The sequence below is a fragment of the Porites lutea genome, chromosome 10 (genome assembly GCF_958299795.1).
Source record: "Porites lutea chromosome 10, jaPorLute2.1, whole genome shotgun sequence".
NCBI lineage: Eukaryota > Metazoa > Cnidaria > Anthozoa > Scleractinia > Poritidae > Porites > Porites lutea.
Window position 1 is genome coordinate 23,557,889 of NC_133210.1, and position 23,013 is coordinate 23,580,901.

Sequence of the window (23,013 nt, forward strand, 5' to 3'; positions counted from 1 at the left end):
TATTAAGCCAAGCATTGTTGTCCCGTTTTTTCTTTCTTTCTTTCTTTTTTTTTTTTTTTCGATTTCATCATACACTTAGAACTCTGACTTTTTTCGTTCCAATCTGAATACGCGTCGTTCTTTGTTAAAAGATGTCAAGGACAACGGTCAAACGGCTTCTGTGGGTGCCCTGTGCAAATTTTGATGTAACGAGAGTCGAATCACGCTATTGTGCTATTGTACATCACCTACTGTGAAGACTAGGTTATAACTCTCAACAAAAGTAATCTTTCTTACAAATGCCTCATTGGATTGGTGGCACTTTAATCGTATCTGCAAGTGAGAAAAAAAATATGAAAACACAGAAATGATATAATCAATATATTAATTAATTAATGAATTCGGCTTTTGTAGGATATGTAGAATTAAGCAGATCGAGGAGGGTGTGATTACCGAGGCCGAAGGCCGAGGTGGATAACACCCTCCGAGATCTGCTTGATTCTTTATATCCTACAAAAGCCGAATTCATTAATTGCCTTATTGTTCATTCAAAATAATTCCTAGTTTAAAAGCATAGCTGAAACATGCTTACCTGTATCGATGTTAAGTTCATCTTCGATACTGTATGTTTAGGTTTGTCCAGCTCACCAAATATTCTCCAAATAGCAGATGTCGCCCTCCGAGTTGTCTTGCTGTTTTTGCCATGTTTTTAGCTATTATTTCGCCTAGTTCCAGCTGTAGTTGTTGCTCATGAAACGAGTGAAATGTCGGCCTTTTTTTGCAACCAAAACAACTCAACCTCGTCCCCAGGTCTTCTCGGTAACGGTGCCTTAACCTATAGAGGGCTGCATTTTTGACGTCGTAACTGGTTATGGAGAATTATGCGTGCGCTTTTAGCCAATCAGAATTGGGGAAATATTTTGAATGAATAATAAGGCCTATTAATCGTGAAGTGGAATAATTCACTTTAGTATGTACTAAAACAATGGGTAGTGTTTTTCGCCCGCTCCGATTGGCTAACCAATGAGTGAATATCCTGCACCATTCACTGATTCATCTCCCGTTCCTCCGAGCGAGCGACGCCAAACTCGCGTAAGTTTCGAGCAAAATGGCTTCCCGGTTTGCTGCCGTAACAAACAAAGAAATTTCACAACTAATCAAGCCAACTGTTCCCGAAACACACGAAGAAGGTGACGAAGTTCGGGATGGAAGTTTTAACAGGTAAAGCTTTGTCTTTTTGACTTGAATTTATCGATAAAACCGGCGAAAAAGTGTTTTGTTTACAATGCAGATTAAGCTTAAGTCTTGCGTTACTTTATTTGGTTGACTTGTTCATAAATAAGCTTAAAACTAAATTTAATAATCTTTTTTACAGAATGATTTTAAATACAAAAAGATTTCACAACTTCTTTTGAGGAAATTTCCCCGCAAGAGCTAAACAAATGCTTTCAACAGTTTTATTTGTCGGCAAGAACAAGCGACGATCGCGGCCGTTCGGTCTTTGCGCGCCAAAATTGTAATCGTTGCAGGCAACAGTAAATGAGTTAAAGATCATCATTTTTGTGCTCAATTATCTCATTGTTTTAGTATATACTAAAACAATTATTCACCTCAGTGTCGGTGGCTAGTGGGGCGAGGAAAAATACTACCCAACTCACCAAATATCTGCACGTACTATATGCTTAAACATCGAATAAGGTGTATGTACAAGTGCATAGTTTCATGAAATAGAGATTTGGAAAAAAGAGAATTATATCATAGTGAGCTCTGAGCTGAGATGAGTATATTAAATGCCAAGTTATTAATTATTATCAAATTTCACGTTCTTCAAGACCTAAGATAAACATTTTAGTAGTCGAGGAACACAATGGAGCGCCAATATACGGTCTGGCCAATTAATGCATCAGTCAATTCCAGCTGCGCCCAGCTTTCTCCTGTCCTTGACAATTAAGCCAATATAGGGAAAAAGGGGAAATTCGGGCTAGGGTAACATATGAACTATGTTGGCTATGAGAACTTCACAAATACTGCCACTGTAGCGGATTACTAGAAAGTTTGATGTTACAGCTAGAACAGATTGCTATAACCAGGTGTTTCGAATTTGAAGTGGCTACAGTTTTTTAGCTATTACAAGTTAAATGATCATGATAAAAAAAAACTTTTTAGCTTTTCTGTATGCAAAGGCAGTACACAAAACCAAAAGATGGTCGAAAGAGGAAATAAATATATTGATGGTCTAAGCTTCGGTGGCAACATACCAGAACAGGTAAGTGATTTGATTGTAGAAATCATTCCTTCGAGTTGGCTTGTGTCCTTTGCCTGAAACACAGGTTTCCCTTCTCCTGCTATTGCTTGCAAAGTACCCTTGTCTATCTTTTTACCAAAGCCAACGGCTATTACGAATACATCTTTCCTCTAAATTAGAGACATGATAGTCGGATTGAGCAACAACAGTCGGTTAGTTCATAAGTAATAAGTAAGGGCAATATAAACAGTTAAGCTTAATTTTAACGGTGGGAGGGTTGGATCAGTGGGTAGACCATTGAACTGAGTACCACACAACATATCGGTTTCCATCCTCGGAACCGGGCAAATACTGAGGAACTGCATAACAGAAAAATTGGCCTGGAAGTGCCTAGACGTTCCAGACTCCATTTCGAAATCATGCATTGTAAAAAAAGTGCTTCAATTAGTAATTTAATTCGTGCTTTATACAACTGATGATACATAATACTTGAAAGTAGGTTAATTCAATTAATTACCTTTGTGATATAGCGAAACTTCAAACAAAGCTAACTTACATGTTACTGACACTACACTTTTATTATATTAGCCTTTCGTCTCACTCGTTGAGAGAAAAGGTTAGACTCCTAAGTTACAATGGAACCTCGATATAATGAAGGGCCAAGGGACTGGTAAAATTTTTTCGCTATAAAGAGGTTTCGTTATATCGAGGTTCTTTTCCATACATTTTACTATTACTAGGGTAAAGAAAATCGTTCGTTACACCGAGGACTTCGTTATGTAAAGGTTCGTTATATCGAGGTTCCACTGTAGCCTCAAATGTAACATTAGAGGGGCGCTATAAGCGAAAGAACGAGGGGTACTTACCTTGAAATCCTCAGCCATGTTTTTTGAAAATTCTTCAAAATTTTTATTTTTTGGCAAACCGTAGGGTCTTCCATCAGTCAGGACTAAGAGAACGTTGGGTTTGTCTGATCTGTCTCCTCCGGCCACAGTAAACAGCTTGTCCCGCGCCATTTCCAGAGCAAGGTCAGTGCGAGTTCCCCATTTACGTGTTTTGGGTTCCCGACTTATCTTGTTCAACAGGGGGTTCATATTGTAGTAATCTGAATTTGCAAAGTCAAACACCAAGCTTGCCTGCTTGTTAAACGTGATAAAACCAAAGTGATCCTTGTCTGCAGCCGGGTTAAACTTTTTCACCAGCCCCTTTAAGAATTCGATGACTTTTTTAATGTCTTTTTTCTGGATGCTCATTGATTTATCCAGAACGATTCCAATGTCAAGTCCGGCACTGCATGCTGGTTCTGTAAACGGACGTAGCTTGACATTATATTTATTTCACCGAGTATTATGTAAAGAATTATGCAGATCGAGGAGAATGTTATACACCCTGGCAGGTCTGCACAGTTTTTCACTTTATACGAAAGCCGCATTCAATAATTGTTGTATTATTCATTCCAAATATTTCTATGTTCTTAACAGCCGCATACCTCCGCGTAGACTTTCTTCAAAATTTTAGTCTGTTTCTTGTCATAGTTTCAGGATATTTAACAATTATTTCTCGAGCCCGAATGGGCTCTGAGTCAATAGCCCATGAGGCCGAGGCAATGAGGGCGAGAGGAATAATTGTTTTAGTAAAATTCAGCTAGTTGGTCAAAAATATCGAGACCAAAAAACTCTGCAGCATTGATGATAGACTCGCCACTAGTTGGATTTTACTAAAAACAGATATTTGTTTTATTGCAGATACGTACTTCTCAGAAAGTAGATGACACCCACCGTATTATTACCAGCATTATTATTCCCGCAAAATTAATACAACTTAAAAAAGACAAGGCATCATAAAGCGAAATATAATAATTCATGGAGCAATTGTAATTTGGCGTTGTAAATTGGGGGTAAGAGAGATGATTTTTGACATGTGGACCCAATGCAGCTCATCACTCCCTTCGTTTTCGTTTTCCTTAACAGTTAACTCAAAAATCCCCCACTGAAAATGTTATCGCCAGCGACTGGGACGAGGTAGAAAAATACCCAAATGTTGAGCCCTATACTGCCTTCGCTTTGGACATGCGCTTTATTCTCTCGCTCTCTCCTATCCTCCCTCTTGGTTTTTTTTTTTCTGGGCATTGCAGCTTCAATTTGTTTAAAAGATGTTCGAGATGGCCAAAGAAGGAATTACGGGTTGTTGCAAAACAGTCTGGTCCCACTTATTCCCTAAAATAAATGTTTTGGCCGTTACCAGCTAGCGAAGCTCTTAATCAGCACGATCAAAGAACTTACGACATTCTTGTTCATTGCATGGAACTAGCTTCATAGCTGTTCCCAGTTCATCGCAGTTCTTTCCACCATTGGATGGCGAGGGATTGGTACAGGTTCTTTCAAATGACTTATAACCTGGCCCACATGTTTTGCTGCATGCAGAAATGGTCCATTCAGTGTAGCCACCGTCCACAGCTGAAAAGGGCATACAAATTCGTTAGATTTTCTTTCTTAATGAAATGTTGGTCGTTTAAATCAAAGAGAGTCATCCAATCCCGAGACGAGGTCAAGGGTTCAGTGCATAAACCAATCTTCAAGAATTTTCCCTGAACGCTGTCATTATCAGCTGAGGTACTAATATCATCTGAAAAACGAATTTAGTTTTGTATCGCCATTTCTGACCGTCAGACAAAAAGAAGCAAAACTCTTTGTAAAGAGCGTTGATTAAAAGAGAAATTCTTACTATTTGCTACCGTACGCGTAATATATTTCTTGTTTTGTTGATAAATATCATCGGATTCAATGTTCGTAGATTTGTTTTAAGCTTCAGCAGCAGTTACAAATGATTTAATAACGGTAAACTTGTACAATTTTTAACTCGGAAAACACTGAAAACGTTTGGCAAGATTGCAATTGCGTGATTAGGGAGAGCGCAGCAAAACACACAATCATACCTATGGGTCACTCATTGGGAGCATAAATCCAGTCATTAAAAAAAAATTAAGAAAAAAACTAAACACCTACGACATAAAACTGCTAACACCTCGTCAAAATGGGTGGCCAGGGTTTCAAAATCCGGGAACATATTCACTTGTCCTTTGTTGCCTGCCATCTTTTCCATTTTTTGTCTGACATCTTGATCCTTCCACTTTTTCCCAAATATTCCAACGACAGTGATGCTTACACCTTTCTCCTGGGTAACAAAGAAAACCGTCAAGGTGTAGAATCTGATTACAAGTTTTTGGGAAGAGGAAACGGAAGAGGACAGGGAAAATTAAAAAGATTAGACAACAGCGGTTACGCCACTGCCTCAAATCAAAGTGTCAGGGGAATCTACATTGCAAAATCTTACGCTTTATGAAACTGGATCGAAAATTAGGTTTTCTGTATAGACGCTTTTTGGTGTGCGACTATTTTCCACCAAGAAGCCAGCCCAGGAAAGACGAGAGGCTGACCATATTGGTATCAAATGTACCGCCGTGTTACAAAACAAGTTGGCCGAACGTTGGGACTGCACGTATATATGGGATTCAGAAGGGAAAAGGAGCCGGCACTGGCGATATAATTTCCTTGTTTACCCTTGCAGACGTAACTGAGGGGTGATTGCAGAGATTTTTACAGCTGCATAGCTGGTTTCAGAAAAGCTACTTAAGAAGGAAAAGAAAAGCTCTTAGACTCCACAAGCACCTTTTCTTGCTTGAAGCAGAATAATGGCGAAAACATTTTGCAAAACAGCGAATCTCTCATAGCTAGGACACACAAAGGTAACGGTTGGGAAGATTTCTTGTAGTTTAGGCATTCGAATTTTTGAGTTGTCAAAGAGCCCTTTTTGACACAGACTCCTTTTGTTAATTTTTTTCTTTGTAAATAGGTCCTACTAAAAATTTTTCGAGGCTTTCACTTGCTTAATCCGAAATAATCTCACAAACATTTTCAAAACCGAGACTGGATTCATCGAAAGGCGCGGAAATCAAACTCCTCTCAACACTGGAACACCTATAGAAAACTGAGAAACAAGGTCAACTGCTTAGTTAAATCTGCCAAGACGAAGTATTACTGTGACTTGTTTCAGGATGCCAAAGGGAATGCGAAATAGGTTTGGAATGCGGTCAATGAAGTTTGTTCTCGCAACTCTACTTCAGGAAGTGTTCAGTGCATTATTTCTGATGGAATTCAGCACACTACACCTACATCTATTGCTTCAGCAATGAACAGATTTTTGGGTCTATTGGTAAGCGATTGGCTGATAAAATAACAACTACTTGGCCGAGCTGTATTTTGCCGAAGTCGCAGTTACAGTTGGCTGAATTAGAGGAATCGTTTGTGCTTCAGCAGCTCCTCGCTCTGAAGACAAACAAGGCGATCGGCTTGGACAAAATTAGTGCAAGATTGCTCAAAAACTCTGCTCATACGATTGCACTATCTGTTACTAAGTTACTGAATCTATCAATTAAAACTTGTAAATTTCCTGTATTGTGGAAATGTTCTAAAATTAGAGCCCTGTTTAAGTCAGGGGACCGGACAAATGCATCAAACTACCAACCTATCTCTATTCTGCCTACACTCAGCAAGATTCTCGAGAAAGCTGTACGTACACAGTTATACCAGTTCCTGGTTGCCAATAAACTCCTCTCAGGAAAACAGTTTGGATTCCGGAAGGCTGTCCACCATATCTGCTCTGACATCCTTTACCGACAAAGTCCATCTCAATATGGAACAGAGACTATGTGGAGCCGTGTTTTTGGACCTAACAAAATCTTTTGACACGGTGAATCATCAGATCTTATTGTCTAAGCTATCAGCGTATGGTTTGTCTGGAAATTCGCTTTAATGGTTTCGTTCATATTTCACTGACCGAAAACAGCGTACATCTTGTGGGAATGAGACGTCTAACGAGTAGCCAGTAACTCACGGGGTGCCTCAGGGTAGCATATTAGGCCCCTTGTTGTTTGTCATTTATGTCAATGATCTGCCAAGCATTCTGGAATGCTGCTGTGCGTCCCTCTATGCAGACGACACCGTGATTTACTGTTACGGCTCATCTTCCCAGGAGCTCAGTGAGAAGCTAAATCGCGACTTGTTGGCCGTAGCGAAATAGCGAAACGATCACAAGCTAACTTTGAATCTCGAGAAAACCAAATGTATGCTTGTAGGTAATTATAGGAAACTGGAAAGCAAAATGGCTCTAACAGTATCAGTCTTCGACCACAATGTAAATAATGTCAACAGCTTCAAATACCTTGGAATTTTTATATCATCTGATTTTACATGGACAAATCATGTTGAATACATTGCTGGCAAAATTAATCAAAGGCTTGGTCTCCTTAATCCCATTAAGCATTTATTACCATTTAGTGCGCGTCTTCTTTTTTACAATAGTCTTGTCATGCCTTTATTTGATTATGCAGACCTTGTTTGGGGAGACAAGCATAATGTATCCTTAATGACCAGTTTGCAAGTCTTGCTGAATAAGGCTGCTAAAATAATTTTAGACAGACCTCTCTATTCATCTGCTACGCATGCGCTTGCCACTCTTAAGTGGGTTCCATTAGGAAACGGCGTTTTCCGAGAAGAAGTATTTATGTGTATAAGTGTTTAAATGGACTCGTTGAGCATGACGTGAACTTCATAAGACAGCAAGAACAACATGATTATAATACCAGAACTAAGCTGAATCTCAGACTTCCAAGTGTCAAGAGGAATTGGGGCAAACAACGGACTGTATTTCATGCCATCAAGGATTTTAACTCGCTTAGCCAGGCAATCAGACAATCCGTGAATCTGAATATTTTTAAACGTAATCTTTTTAAATTTGTAATTTAAATGAATTGCATGCCATCAAGGATTTTGACTCCCTTAGCCAGGCAATCAGTCAATCCGTGATTCTGAATATTTTTAAACGTAATCTTTTTAAATTTGTAATTTAAATCAATTTCAGTTAATATCTTGTACATTTTACTAGTTTTTACATATTTTAGATTTTTAATGTCGTTGCGAATTGTGTGTATTTTGTATTTTTTTTAATTTTATGAGATCCTTTTTAAAAACCATATTTTATATGAAAAAGTCATCTCAATAAAGGTTATTATTATTAAACCGCGTGCAATATTGAACAAAACAAAGAAACAAGTTTCCCGTGACGTCATCCGTGTATCTGTACTCCTATAGATACTGGACAAGGACCAATCACAGCGCGCATAGCATTCACATCATTGTATAATTGCTTTTCGCACAATATTCTGAGGTTTCTCGCTCCACTGTACATCTCTCTTCTCTAAAACCCACCTGACAGTCACCCAACACAGACTCCACAAGTGACAGCAATCGCTTTTGAAGTATCTGCTAAAATATCTCTACATGTTCCGAACAATGAACTTGAGAAACAACGAGCCTTTACTAAAAGAGTGGGCTTTCGACAATGAAAATTAAAATGATCTGTTTCAGCCCCAAAGTGCCAATTCAGCCCCGCAGGCCAAAGTCTGAGGGAAGAAATACGAGCTCCCCTAAAAACGCCTGCATCGGAGGCTACTCCTGGAGCCATTTGAGCACAATGAAAGCCAAAATTAAAAAGCCCAATGAAAAGGATATTCCATTCAATTTCAGTTCTTGGGTCCAAATCAGCCCGGCTAGGTAATTAAACTGTATTGGCCCTGATTAAAGGCAGCCAAATCAGACTAAAAAAATAGTATTGTATTTTACTCACCGAAAAAGTCCCATTTTTAGGGCTAAAACAGATCTCTCTGATTTGCAGTGTAAAACTAATGACTAACAATAAAAAGGAAAACCAAGCTAACGCTACTTACTTCCAGTGTTCTGGTGCTCTTTGAAAAGCTTTTAAAGGGTAACTTTTTTTTGTCCTCTCTTGTTATAAATTGTAGGCCATCAGTAAAGACCAGAAGAACATTTACTGCATCTGGCCTGTCTCCACCATCGCTGGTGAACAGCTTTGTCGCTGCCTTGTGTAAAGCAATATCTGAACGAGTTCCCCACTGTTTCGGACCCGGAACTGAATTGACTTCTTTCTCTATCAGGTTTTTAAGAGCCTGTTGATCGTAGTATGGTTGCGTATCAAAGTCGCTTTGGATTTTTGCGTAACGATTGAACGTAATAAAACCATAATGGTTTCCTTCAGCAGAGACTGGATATTTGTCAATTAACTGGTTAATCAGGTTATTAAGGGTCCTTCTTTGTGTTGGCGTCATGCTTAAGGAAGTGTCAGCCAGGATAGCGATATCCATTTTCCTCGTAGGACAGTAATCTATGGTAAAAAGATAAATGAATAAATAAATAAATAAATAAATAAATAAATAAGTACAATGCAATACAATACAATAATAAATTTATTTAATAAAGACCTGGAGGTTTAAAAGCCCAAAATATTTCCAAGACGGGAAGGCAAATACCCTGCGAGCAGAAGCTAGATTTTAGAACGCCAGCTTACACGGAAAAAATTTAATAGCCTCTGCTTGTATAGCCCGCGAACAGCAGACGCATTTCCGGTCGTCGCTCCTCTCCCTCCGAAAAGGAGGGAGAGAAGCGACGACCGGAAATGCGTCTGCCGTTCGCAGGCTACTGCTTGTAGGGTAGAAGGTGAAATGTCCATTATCAAAGCCTTATTTTCTCTGTACATTAGCCAGTATACATCACAATCTCAGGACGAGTGGCTCGTCTTAGGCTAAGTTTTGTTCCTGCAAAGTTGGGAGAGCCTCTGACCACAACATTTTTAGAAGAATCTTGAAAGATTAATGGTGTAATTACCTAAACTGAATCCTTGGAAATTTACCTCTGTATAGTACAGGCTATCGGGGAGAAAATGCTAGTTAATGCAAAAGATTGTCCACACCAGCTACTATATACAATGATCTCAAAAGTGCGAATAGCGTAGCAATAATCAGCACGATCAAAGAACTTACGACATTCTTGTTCATTGCATGGAACTAGCTTCATAGCCGTTCCCAGGTCATCGCAGTTCTTTCCACCGTTAGATGGCGGGGGATTGGTACAGGTTCTTTGAAATGTCTTATAACCTGGCCCACATGCTTTACTGCATGCAGAAATGGTCCATTCGGTGTAGCCACCGTCCACAGCTGAAAAAGACATAAACGCTGGTTAGCTAGATTTTTGTTATTATGAAAGTTTGGTTCGTTTTGTCTTGCGTTTGAACAGTGCAACAAAAAATCGCTCTCAGCTGATTACTTTAGTATCACTTATAGATCCTTTGCTAAAGTGTTTACCCTTTTGATCATATTATGTAATGTTTATGAAATCCACAATTTATCCACCTTAAATAACACTAACCAGTCCAATGTCAGTTTGCAGACTAAGCTATGAATGAACACAGACAAGAGGAAACCCACAGTCAACTTGCCAGCTTGAGATTTTGTAACTCTTGCATTCTCATGTAGATAAATATTTACAGTTAAAATATACCTGAAGTTTTAAAAAGGGGATTAAAGCAGCTATCTTACAACCACTTTTGTAAACAAACAAACTTTACCTTCTCAATACCCAATAAAGTATTTTGATTTCGCTGCCCACTATTAATAATCTTTTCTATTATCTACCATTTTGCTATTGTTTTAATATACCAAATTGTGTGTAAGACTTATTTATTTTTTCACTTTTATTTTTATTATTTTTTTTTTTACCGGTGTTTATCTGAATGAAAGGGTTTTTTTTTTCGAACAATTTAACAAGATGTGAAAGGTTTGAACCCAGGAGTCATTTCAAAAGTAGGTTGGGTTTGATCGTCCGGGTGAACGTAGTCCTGAACAGTATTGTTGTTGTTGACAGTGACTGACGTTTCGACAGCCTGTGCGGTAATCATCTTCAGAGTCAAAGTGAGTTGTATCACGTTACGTGATGGTATTGTACTCTGGTTATCTATCTGATTGGTCAATTACGTCGCGATGTTATTGGTCGTCTGTCAGTTACGCCGTGATGTTATTGGCTTTGAAGACTCGTAAAGTAATTGGTGCGTTTCGATCCGTCTATTGTCAATAATAATAATATAATAATTAAAAATTTATAACGCGCCTTTTCCAGGCAAATATGATCAAAAGCGCGTGACAACACGTAAATGTTAAAAGAAAATAAAAACTAAAATGAGCAAAACAATTAAGGCTAAGAATAAACAACGCTAAAAATTAAATAAAGATAAAAAAAACACTAAATATATTACATAGTAGGTAAAAAAAATTACATATCAAAAGCTAGTCTAAAAAGATGCGTTTTTAGTAAAGATTTAAAACGTTCAAAATTGTCCTAAAGACGGATGTGAAGGGGCAGATTGTTCCATAAATTAGGGGCAGCAGATGAAAAAGCACGATCCCCTAAAGTCTTTTTCAGTTTTAAACTAGGATACTTTAAGATAAGACCGCTAGCTGAACGGAGATTATAGCGCGGCTGTTCTTTGATAGCAATCAAATCGATCAAGTAACCAGGTGCATGACCGTAGATAGCTTTAAAAGTAAAATGAAGTATTTTAAAATCAATACGAAATTTGACAGGAAGCCAATGTAACGCACATAGTACTGGTGTTATGTGACTGTAGCGAGGGACATTAGATATAAGTCGAGCAGCTGCATTCTGCAAGCGTTGCAGTTTAAGTAGATGAGCAGAGGGTAAACCAAATAGAAGGTTGTTGCAGTAATCTATACGACCAATGATAAAAGCATGGACCAAAGTTCGTGCAGACTCCTGGGACAGATATTTTCGGATACGCCGAAAATTGTACAAATGGAAGAACCCAGATTTACAAGTTTTTTGGATCTGTTCCTGGAGATTCAAGTTAGAATCGAACCATGTCCCTAAATTTCTTGCCACAGTGACAGAAACAACGTCAATGCTTCTACAGTAAGGCAATCAATATTTACTTTGGAAAGTTGTTGTTTTGTACCAATCAACATGAACTCAGTTTTGTCATCATTAAGTTTGAGCTTATCCGTAAGCATCCACGTACGAATGTCCGATATACAGCGTTCCATGGCAATGACCGCATCAGTCTGATTAGTAGCCGTGTCAGGACTACATGACAGGTAAAGCTGAGTGTCATCAGCATAGGCATGTGCTTCAGGTAGATGGCATTTGATGACTTCAAACATTTTGCTGGAATAAATGGTAAACAACAATGGTCCCAGACACGATCCTTGTGAAACGCCATAAGGAAGCTTAAAACTGTCAGATGTAAAGCCATTTAGCGAGACTCGTTGCGACCTGTTGTTAAGATAAGACGTAAACCAATTAAGGGCGGTGCCATTAATGCCAATACTTGACTTAAGACGAGCAAGCAGGATATTGTGGTCAACAGTGTCAAACGCTGCGCTCAAATCTAGGAGAACTAGAAGAGTTACATGCTTGCAATTCATATGAGAATGTCATTTTGTACTTTCAGTAGCACTGTTTCTGTGCTGTGACCCTTTCGGTAAGCAGATTGTGAGGTTGGATAAAGGGCGAATCTACTCATATGACTGTGAATTTGGTCGAAGACAGCGCGCTCTGTCAATTTTGATATAAAGTCCAAGTTACTGACAGGGCGAAGGTTATTCAACTGCGTCGGGTCTGAGCCAGGTTTCTTAAGGATCGGAGTAACAAGAGCTTCTTTCCATTCCTCAGAGAAATGACCGCATGATAGCGAAAGATTTATAATTCGTGAAATAACAGGCAACAGCACGTCAAGGCAGCCAACAACCAGAGAAAATTGCATCGGGTCCAACGGGCAGGACTTCTTAGCCCCGGGGAGGGTACTGCCATATATGGGCTATATAGGTATGTGCCGCTGTGAAGGGTATGGTTTTCAAGCAGTTTACTCTAAGATAGGGTATATAAATCAGAGCGTTTGGCTCTAGAATAGGGTATCATTTTTCAGGAAACTGATCAGTTGGTTAAAGATTTTATCTAGACTAGGTACACAGCTACTCTAGGATAGGGGGATTTGGGGAGTTTACTCTAGTATAGGGTAGCAAAATTCAGCTGAACTAGCTCTGGTAAAGGTTAAGGGTTCCAGGCTCCCAGCGGCACATCCCCACCCAGAAATTCCTAAAGTGCCCCCCCCGAGCGCAGAGACGTCGTTTTCCGAGAGTGGTTGAAAGGAATGAAAAGCATGCGCATCATCTACTTCCTGATCAGGAGGTATAGCGCATTGCGCGCTTGGATCGATGTCTACGGCATCAATATCAGAACGAATTGTATCTATCTTTCGAACGAAAAAACCGCCGATGTCATTGGCTAGTTTTGATTTGTCCTGATAATTAGGAAACGAAAACTCCTTTTTCTTAGCAAGGAGTTGTTTGGTAGCTCTGAATAATCCTTTATGGTCTGTGCTATTCTCATCAATAAAGTTAGTGTAAAATGCCTGCCTGGCCTGGTTCATGAGGTACGTCACGCGGTTTCTGTAAGACTTGAAAATATTCAAGTCAGACACAGATCTCGTTCTTCTCCAGGTTCTCTCAGCCTTACGTCTCAAGCGTTTAGAGGCCTTTATCTCGTCGTTGTACCAAGGCACTGCAGGTCTTACTTTCACAGTCTTAGTCTTAAGTGGGGCGTGACAATCAATGACTTTGGAAAGTGTAGTGTTGTATCTGCGTACTGTAGAATCCAGGTCACGTGGATCTTCTGAGTGAAGATGCGCTTGCAGATCCGGTGGATTACTGCATAACAAGGAGTCAGATAAGTCCCGCTTAAGAGATTCAAGATCGACGGATTTCAGCTTTCTGTAGACGACGTTCTTAGTAGTCATGCAAGGTCTGTCGGGCTGAAGTGTACAATAAACAGATGCGTGGTCAGAGATAAAGCGATCAACTACAGGGACCTTATTTAAGATGTCATTGCTAGAACGGGTGATAACGAGATCAAGTGTGACCCTGAATTTGCGTAGGCTCAGTGATGTGTTGCTGGAGGCCAACAGACTGTAAAAGATCTAGTAGTTTGACTTAGTCAGGATCATGGGGGACGTCGACGTGGATATTAAAGTCACCAGCAATCACAAGATGCTCTTTGGAGAGAAGTATAGATTCTAGGTAGGCAGAGAACTCCGTGAAGAAATCATTAGTTGAGACTCTGTGATCAGCTGAATAAGGTGGACGATAAAGAAGGACAAGCCGAAGATTGAGCGAAGGTGATGGAATTGTCCATTCGGAGTATTCAAAGGATTCTTTCCCGCCAGCATCAATCCTTCTGACAGATAGCGAATCACGGTATATCAAGGCCACTCCGCCACCGCGACGACCAGTACGTGGGCGATCAGAAATTTTGTATCCGACCGGGCACAATTCAGCTCGCACAGCAGCGTCGTCAGTAGTCAGCCAAGCCTCAGTGATCGCAACAAGGTCAGCCTTGCAGTCGCATATATAATCAAAAAGGTCAGCGGTCTTATTTTTCACAGAACGAGCATTTAGCAAGCACAGCGACAAGTGTTTGTCTGCAACAATCGGTGCCAAGGCAGATGAACGTCGAACACTAATTAAATTGCTAATATTCCGTTACGAAGATGACAGTTGAGTTTGATGGTTATGACTTCTGCGAGTTGAAACAATCACCGGGATTCCTTTGGGTCCAGGATTCAATTTAAATACCAAATCACCAATTAGCAATGGATGGAACGATGCCGATGTGTTGGAATAATATGCACAAGGACACCTGTAACGCCTGATCCTAGGCCGTCTTAAGAATATAGGATAATTAGCCGGTATATACACCAAACAAGCATTGCTATGATGAGAAGGTGCGATGGTGTTGTTCCAACACCAACAAGACAATGGGTAATCTACAGCAATTCCGTAAGCATTGTTCACAGGCTGGGCCAAGCAACGTAGATTTGTAGATTTGTCACAGTTAAACAGTCGTCTATCAGTTAGTCATATTGTCAGTTCTCCAGAGGATCTCTCGTAGTTAGTTTTGCTTGATCTCGTCAATAAGTCATTTGTACGGTGCTGGTAACTGTTGGCTACGATTCAGTGGATTCAACATTTCGCTTATTCAGATTACTGGAATGGATTGTTCGATCATTCAATTCATTAAAGCTTTGGACTCAATAAAATGCTACTACGGACTTCTAACTTACTGCCTGACGGCTTCCCGATCTGCCCTGAGTTGATTTTTCAGAGTCAAAATTGCCAAGTAGAGGGGGATGTTGGATTTGTTCTTGGCCCAAAAATTTAAAACCAAGTCAGTAAGTATATCCCCTTTTGATAAGTTCCTTCTCCATCGAATGGTGCCACGCGCCCTAGAAAAAAGCTATTAGTAGTGAAGTAATCAGCAGGAGAAATACTGCTCGACTGAGGATTTTAGTTGTAATTATCTTATAAATAATGCAAGTGATACAGAAAAAAAAGGATAATAATAACAATGATAATGATAATGATTATAATTAAAACACTTACGGCACAAAGTCGCTAACACTTCATCATAACTTTCCGTAAGGGTTTCAAAATCAGGGTACATAAGCACTTGTCCTTTGTTGCCAGCCATTTCTTTCATCTTAAGACGATATTCATGTTTCTTCCAATTTTCGCCCAGTATCCCAACGACAGTGATGCTTACTCCTTTGTCCTGGTATGAAGAAAACGCAGGGGATTAATTTTTTATTATAGCTAAAGAAAAAATTGCAAAGGAATGCAAAGGGTAATTATATTATGTATTTTAAAAACCTACGATTGTGGCATAATTTTTTATCCATGATATCAATAGATCATGCATGCCTAACTGTTAAAAGCTGAAAAATTAAGCTAACATTATACTTACTTCCAATGTTTTGGTGCTTTCTGAAAAGCTTTCTTCGGGTTGTCTATCGTTATCGAACTTAACTTGTAGTCCGTCAGTAAAGACGAGAAGAACATTTTTTCCATCTGGTCTGTCTCCACCATCGCTAGTGAACAGCTCTGTTGCTGCCTTGTGTAGAGCAATATCTGAGCGCGTTCCCCATTTATCCGGAAATAACTTGACTTTCGCGCTGATAAGGTTTTTAAGAGCGTCTTCGTTGTAGTACTCCTGCATGTTAAAAACGTTTTGGATTGTTGCGAAACGATTGAACGTCATAAAACTATAGTGGTTTCCTTCAGCAGAGACTGGATATTTGTCAATCAACTTGCCAACCAGGTTATTTAGGGTCTCTCGCTGCTTCCTCGTCATACTTCTCGAAGTGTCAGCTATTATAGCGATATCCAGTTTCTCAGGACAGTCTGAACCTACGCCGAGGAAAAAGAATGATCAATGAATTAATTATTTAACAAGAAGACGCCCGAAGGCGTTTACGCGGGATGTGTGGGTGTAAGAAAAAATTACGGGTATGTTGGATGGCAATGGAAAGTGGAGTAGTGTATGCAACAAATGTGTGCAGGAGAGACGGAGATGTTCTGTTAAGGACTAATGCACTAGAAGATGAGTTACACACAAGGGTTCCTTTGCTACTCAAAACAAAACTTACGTCAACATTACCACCATATATGTTAGGAGTATGGGGTAGTTCACTAAAATTTGCATTCCTTTACTAATGTCCTCAAAAAATGCACTTCCACATTTAACAATAGCATGTAATGTATCATACTTCCAATAACTACAGGGCTGCAAAGAAGTGCTCTAAGGAAAATTTCAGGAGCCGCTTGGGCTCCCCAAGCATTTTTAGCTGGGCTGTCAGAGCAAAAGTGACAATTTGTTTTGAAAAACTAACTAATGAACCATCCTAATTTGAAGAAAAAAATTCAATGTTATTATGAAAAGCTGTTACTATCGAAAACTGTGCAGCTTGTCACGTTCGTAGTCAAGGATTATGTTACATGTGAATTCACGTGAAACGACCTTTGAACATCAACGCGTGCCCGCTGCCCGATTTAACAACATTTTCCTGAAGCTTTTTGGTAGACATGCTACTTCTCTTACTTCTTGTTACTTGCAAGTCGACCTCAAGAGTTTCTTAGCGAGCGGAGCGTTCTTTTTAGGCCGCGAAGCCACCGGGAGAGCTATGATTTGGCAAGTAATAAATTCTAGACATTCTTAGCTTTTTGACTGTAATTCAACAAAAACCAACACCAGAAAGTCGCCTGGCTGGGCCACCTAGACAATATTTTCAGTCGCCCGAGGCCAAGTCTTGCGCCTTTAGATCTAGAGCACAGCCTTGAGTCTCCGTCCTCCGCTACGCTGTAATCTTACTTTTCCCTTCTTTGCTAACGCAGTATCTTTTTTCTGCTTGTGCAATCCAACCTGACTTGCACGTGATTCCAAGTTGTAGCCGATAAAAATCACACATTTTTTTTCGGGACGGGCTCGGGATACGGGAAAGTTAAAAAAACAAAGCAATTTTTGACTCCCAAGACGACGAAAGGAATGCGCTCCCGAATTTAAGACGCTGGCTGATTACGTCAACCAGCGTAATAAAGTTGCGTCTTTAGCTGCGAAGTTCTTCTTTGTATTTAATTAAAATTAACCAAATATAGCTATGCGAAGGAATGCATACCGTGCTACGCATACCAGACCTGCAGATTTTAATGGTAAGAACTCAGGGGGTCAAGTACATTTTTCATCCATTTTTGCACCCTTACTCTTTATTCCGCATAATTTAAACTCTTCTGGTTTTGGACATGTGGACCCAATGCAGCTCTACGTTCTTTACATTAATTTTGTGTTCTGAACATAATTAATAATGGTAATTTTTTAAGTTGTCGTTCGTTTTAACTCTTGGCAGAGTTTTACAAATTGGGTTTTACATACCTTGTACTTTATGGGTATCTAGGAGAGAAAAACCAGAGATATGTCAAACTGTTAGTAAAAAAAATACTGTAACAGTTATAGATATAAGGACCTACAAGTAATTTCCATTGATGAAAGACTTCCAGTCTGGCAATTCGAAAGTTGACGTTATTTTACCACTGACTATTACATTATTAAGTTTATTTCTCTTTTTACTCCCAGTAAAGTTTAAGGAAGAACGGATGCCCCACTTACGAAATTGAACAAAATCCTAGAGCATACTAACAGGGGCGTAGCCAGGATTTTTTCTCGATATAAGCACAATTTTTCCAAATCCACCGTTGCCTGTCAGTTACTACTCCCATCGTTCCCACATCAACGGATCTGTTTTTTCTTAAGAATAGATCTGGTAAAATGATGCATGTTAAATTCAGACAGTAATTGTTCCAAGAACCCAGAAAGGCCTATATTTAGTCGAATTTAGCCTCGTTCGAGAGAAAATGTATTACTGATCTGATTCAGTTGATTGGTTCGAAGCGTTCTGAGTTCAGTCCCCTTAACAGACGATCTTAACTTAATTAAGAGAAGAAGGTATCATCAGGTACTTACGGAACGACAGGGTGAGAATAAAAGCAGCCAAAACAAACAATGTTTCCATTCCGCCTGCAACTGTAAGAAGAAAGAATTTCAAATTAAGTTATATTTGAAAAATGTTTGTGTAGGAAACAACCCACTTTTGCTAAAACGCATTTTTTGCGACTTTCATTTTTTAAAGACACCAAAACCATAACACACTACTAGCTTAAAGCCTCAGCCAAAAGTGTTAATGCTACACAAGAGAACATTCTCTCGTGTGCTACATCGTTCAACATTGTTGACTCTACCATGCTGCACTAGTTTGGCCATCAGGTTCTTCTATGTTTCATGATGTTGAACGAATTTTGATCTCTATTAAAATAGTCTTCAATATAACCCGACATTTCTTATATTCTAAAGTGTGAACAACAATCACGATATATGGCCACCTTTTAAAGGCTTTAAGTATCGTTGGACCCGCGCTTGCGCAGTAATGATTATTTTCCTGTGTAGTGTTTGCTTTGCGGTTTGACGCTTTAGTTCAGGTTATAAAAAAATCTAAATCCTTTGATATTTGTCAACGAAAATATTTTTAACATGCGGCTTCTGAAAGACGAAATGACGTCAAATGATAGCAATTTAAAGTGGATTGAACCTAGGACACAAGGAAGACAATAGACCAGTTCAGATAGTGGACAAAGGCGGTAAATTGAGCGCTCTTTTGTCTAGCCTGTGAACAGGCCTTTAGTCGAGTGGCGTGACGTATGCTCAATATAGGCCATAAGGAAGCTATTGGTAGAAACTTAGGAACTGGCTAACTTTTATGGTTGTCATTTTTCTTTTACAGCAGGTAAGAGTTTCTAGGTCTCTCACATGCTGGGTCTATCATATAACTCATTGTTATTCTAAAATGCTCAACAGGGAGTCTAATTACATCATTGCAAGAGAGAAACAATAGTCCTCTGGGAGGGCATGAGCTTACTGGCAATGAATAGTTTGTACGAAAAAATGGTCAATGATGGGTACCTATGGTCGAAGCATAAACGTTTAACACCATGTGCTACGAGGACAATTATTTTTCAAAGAAAATTTAAATTATTTAATAGTTTGTATCACTCAGTGTACCTTGTTTTTTCAACACTTTTGTTTTCTATTGCCAATATGTTCAGCCGTGCGTTATCTGTGGAAAACAATGTAACGAAACATCGCGACAAGTGATAACCGGCGGACCGAATGTCCAACAAAAACCACGTGCTTGCAAAAAAAAATTGTTATTCAAGGCAGTCACGTTGGTTGGACGGCTAACTGACTGTGTAAACTTTCAACTAAAATGTCACAAATTTGCATCCGAATTAAGGTAATACGGTAATTTCGCTTCCAAAATAGAGCGTTTTCACATGACGTTACGGCGGCCATCTTGGTGTTCCAAACCAGTCCTGTGGGAGTTGAACTCTTTTCTTATGTAAACGCTTTCTTTTGTTCCCATAAATTTGCATAGATGCTGGTAGCCTGCGCAGCTGGCGGTATTGTGTGATTGAAGTTGTGGCGGCGGAACTCTCACTCGACTGGTACAGCGGCTCCGCCGCCAAATCTCCCTCGCCTAGTTAACAATACCGCCAGCTACGCAGGCTAAGATGCTGGCCACGTGAGTGAAAAAGCTCTATTGCGTGCTCAATCTTGGACAGAAATTACAATAGTCCCAGAACTGGCCGATCCTCACAAACGCAAACTAAAATAACGGAGCATATTATGATATACCTAAGAACGATCACTATCAAATTCTTCCTTGTCATAAAACAAAGAATAGGAGATAGCAGGTATCGAACACAGTCCCTACGGCTCCGAAGGTTACGCTTTACCGGACGTGCGGGAACAATAGGACAGGGCGCGTCATTTCATTCATCGCCGAAAATAAACCGCATGCTCATCACGAGACTCATTTGCATACAATGAAAGTCGTCACGATTCTTAATCCCAGTTTCCACGAACTCCGCTAGGAACGCCTGGGACCATGTCCGACCATTTCGGGAAGACACACGGAAAAAAGAAACATCTGCATTTTTAGAGTCTCGCTCTGCTAAAGCAAGCTCGACTAAAAATAAACCAAGGCTTAGGCCCGGTTCAAACGCCGAATTTCATATGTGCCGAACTTAACACGAGAGTTAAATGCATGTGAAGTGCGACGTTTGAATCAATTAAATTCGACTGTTTAAATTAAATGCAACGTTTGCCGTATCTGCGACTGAAACAGTCGAAGATTCGACTTAGGTTCGACTTTTGATTCAAACGTCGCATTTCACATTTGCCGAACTTAATGAATGAATTTTAGTAAATTATCAGAAAATTATCATTATATTACTGGGAATATTGACAGCGAAGAGAGTTAAATTCGACAGAGTTCAGTGAGTTAAATTCGACGTTTGAATCAAATGCCGTATTTAACTATTTTAGTAGACTAAAATAGCAATTAAATTCGGCACATGTGAAATTCGACGTTTGAACTGGGCCTAAATTAAGATTGATTGACATGCCTCGCCTTTCTCAAAGCTTAGAAACCCCAGTTTCGCTAAGTCGGTTTTAAGGATGGTTTTCAAGTCACTTTAAAATTTCTCGAACCGTTTCAACTTTCCGACCTGTAAAGTTGCTTGAGATTTTAGTTAGGCCTTCACACTTATTTTTTGGTTAAGTAAAACTTAGCAGCTCTTAAGTCTTGCTTAACAGCCTAGTGCAAAGACAACCAAAGGCTCGAGCGTGCAAAAATGCTTGTTCCGAAATCACGATTTTAGTCACTCTGCTGGGCCATAAAGGCCCGTTTTCTCCATTATCATGCCGCTTTCATGGTGCATTCATGCTTGAATAGTACGCCACAATGGCTTATTGAATAGCGTTAATGTCCGACATTTCTCCCGACGATCTGTTAAGCGATCCTTTAAAATTGAAATTGCAGCTTTCTGCTCGTTCCTTCCGACCACAAAAATGGTAGTCTTTACACTAGAGCCTAATGATAAGCTAAGAAATATTTCAAGGCAACTAAATTTTAAATTCTTCAAGTAAAATAAAGCTTCACACGCAACCTATCTTTTTTACTTCAGGTTTACTTAAGCTTATTTTCCCACGTAACATTGATTGATTGATTGATTGACATGCTTCGCCTTTCTCAAAGCTTAGAAACCGCAAGTTCGCTAAGTCGGTTTTAAGGATGGTTTTCAAGTCACTTGAAAATTTCTTGAATCGTTTCAACTTTCCGACTTTAATGAGATGCAAAGTAAAGTTGCTTGAGATTTCACTTAGGCCTTCACACGTATTTTTTGGTTAGGTAAAACTTAGCAGCTCTTAAGTCCGAGTTACTTAACAGCCTAGTGTAAAGACGACCAATGTTTCCAAATAGTTTTTTAAGGGTCAATGGAGTCACCGAGGACTTCGCCCTCAGTTAATGGTAGCCCCCTGGCTTCGATTAAGACCAATGACCTTCAAAGCATCCGATCAAGGACATCAAGGGAAGATAATGCCCTTTATCCTCTTTTGATCTTCCTTTGTTACTGCATCTTTCTATTGTTTTAGAACGAGGGAGCCGTTATTATAGCAACTGAGGCAGAACGAGAGATCGGCCACTCTAATCGGCGTATCGATGCACCTTTCATGACATTAATAAACTGACAAACGTGTCTTTGCTCCTTGCTAATCTTAAAATTCTGTTTAAAAAGGTCTTGGAGCTCAAGCATTTATATTGCATGATATCCTGTTCCTTTCTTTCTGCTATTTCATTAATTGACAACAATGCTGTTCAAGACAACAAAAAAGTGCATTAAAAAAATCATTTAATAATCCTTTTCTCCTATTGCTTAATAAAAGAAGTTTTAGCTTTCATGTTACAACACGATAAAACATGAATTAACGTCGACTAGGAAACTCTTCTGTCTGTTACTAGAGGATACGATCATTAGAGAGTTGTTGATTGACTTTCGGGCTAATGAGTGGAATTCTCTTGATCCATCAAAAAGGATAGCTTAATTATATGAATAATAATTGTTACCTTGTCTCATGTACTATGTTTTGTAGCGCAAATGCCTTATCTTTAGTTTTATCATCCAGCTACAGTTAAGTAGTATCCTATGTCTTACTTTTTAGTAACGTCTATATTAGTAATTTACGTAGAACAACCCTCTGTAATCGCTAGTTTTCATCCAATGAAGATGGCTTACGTAAGTAGTTTGAAAATCGTTCATTCATGCATTATTGCATTCGTCCCTTTTGTATTTTATCAACAGTATGAAGTTACGGCATTAATACACGATTTGGAGACTGGCAAAGGAGGACTAAGAAATAAGAAAAAGTACCTTGAACGTTAAAAAGAGATCAGATCAATTACTAGAAACTATTTGTTTGTAGCTTGTTATTAATACTTAATTCCATTTTGAGCCATGGGTGTTTTCTTGGCCTTTTTGATGTATTTAATTAGATATGGCAACCGACATTTAAATCTGACAACAAATCTGAACAAATGACAATTCGAGGCAGTAAATTTGATGGTTAATTGCTAAAACTTACCCG

General features: G+C 39.3%; 1 protein-coding gene and 1 pseudogene across 1 annotated transcript; one reads left to right on the top strand and one right to left on the bottom strand.

The window, feature by feature from the left end:
- Positions 1–209: 209 nt before the first annotated feature.
- LOC140949670 (uncharacterized) lies at positions 210–17,446 on the bottom strand. The gene is made up of 8 exons (XM_073398815.1): positions 17,350–17,446; positions 15,946–16,388; positions 15,585–15,753; positions 10,119–10,292; positions 4,507–4,680; positions 3,091–3,527; positions 2,238–2,394; positions 210–312 (listed from the first exon to the last, which is right to left on the bottom strand). The coding sequence occupies exons 1-8, from the start codon at positions 17,444–17,446 to the stop codon at positions 284–286; spliced, it is 1,680 nt and encodes a 559-aa protein (XP_073254916.1). The 3' UTR covers positions 210–283.
- On the top strand, positions 7,349–8,105 carry LOC140949824 (uncharacterized; annotated as a pseudogene).
- Positions 17,447–23,013: the final 5,567 nt, after the last annotated feature.

What these genes read in the sequence shown, in the direction of transcription:
- LOC140949670 (XM_073398815.1), bottom strand. Translation starts at nt 17,446, where the DNA reads ATGTGTGATTTTTATCGGCTACAACTTGGAATCACGTGCAAGTCAGGT. An exon ending in AAAGCACCAAAACATTGGAA is followed by an intron (nt 15,754 to 15,945) that starts GTAAGTATAATG and finishes TCTTCATACCAG; the next exon opens with GACAAAGGAGTAAGCATCAC. An exon ending in ATGCAATGAACAAGAATGTC is followed by an intron (nt 3,528 to 4,506) that starts GTAAGTTCTTTG and finishes GTCCGTTTACAG; the next exon opens with AACCAGCATGCAGTGCCGGA.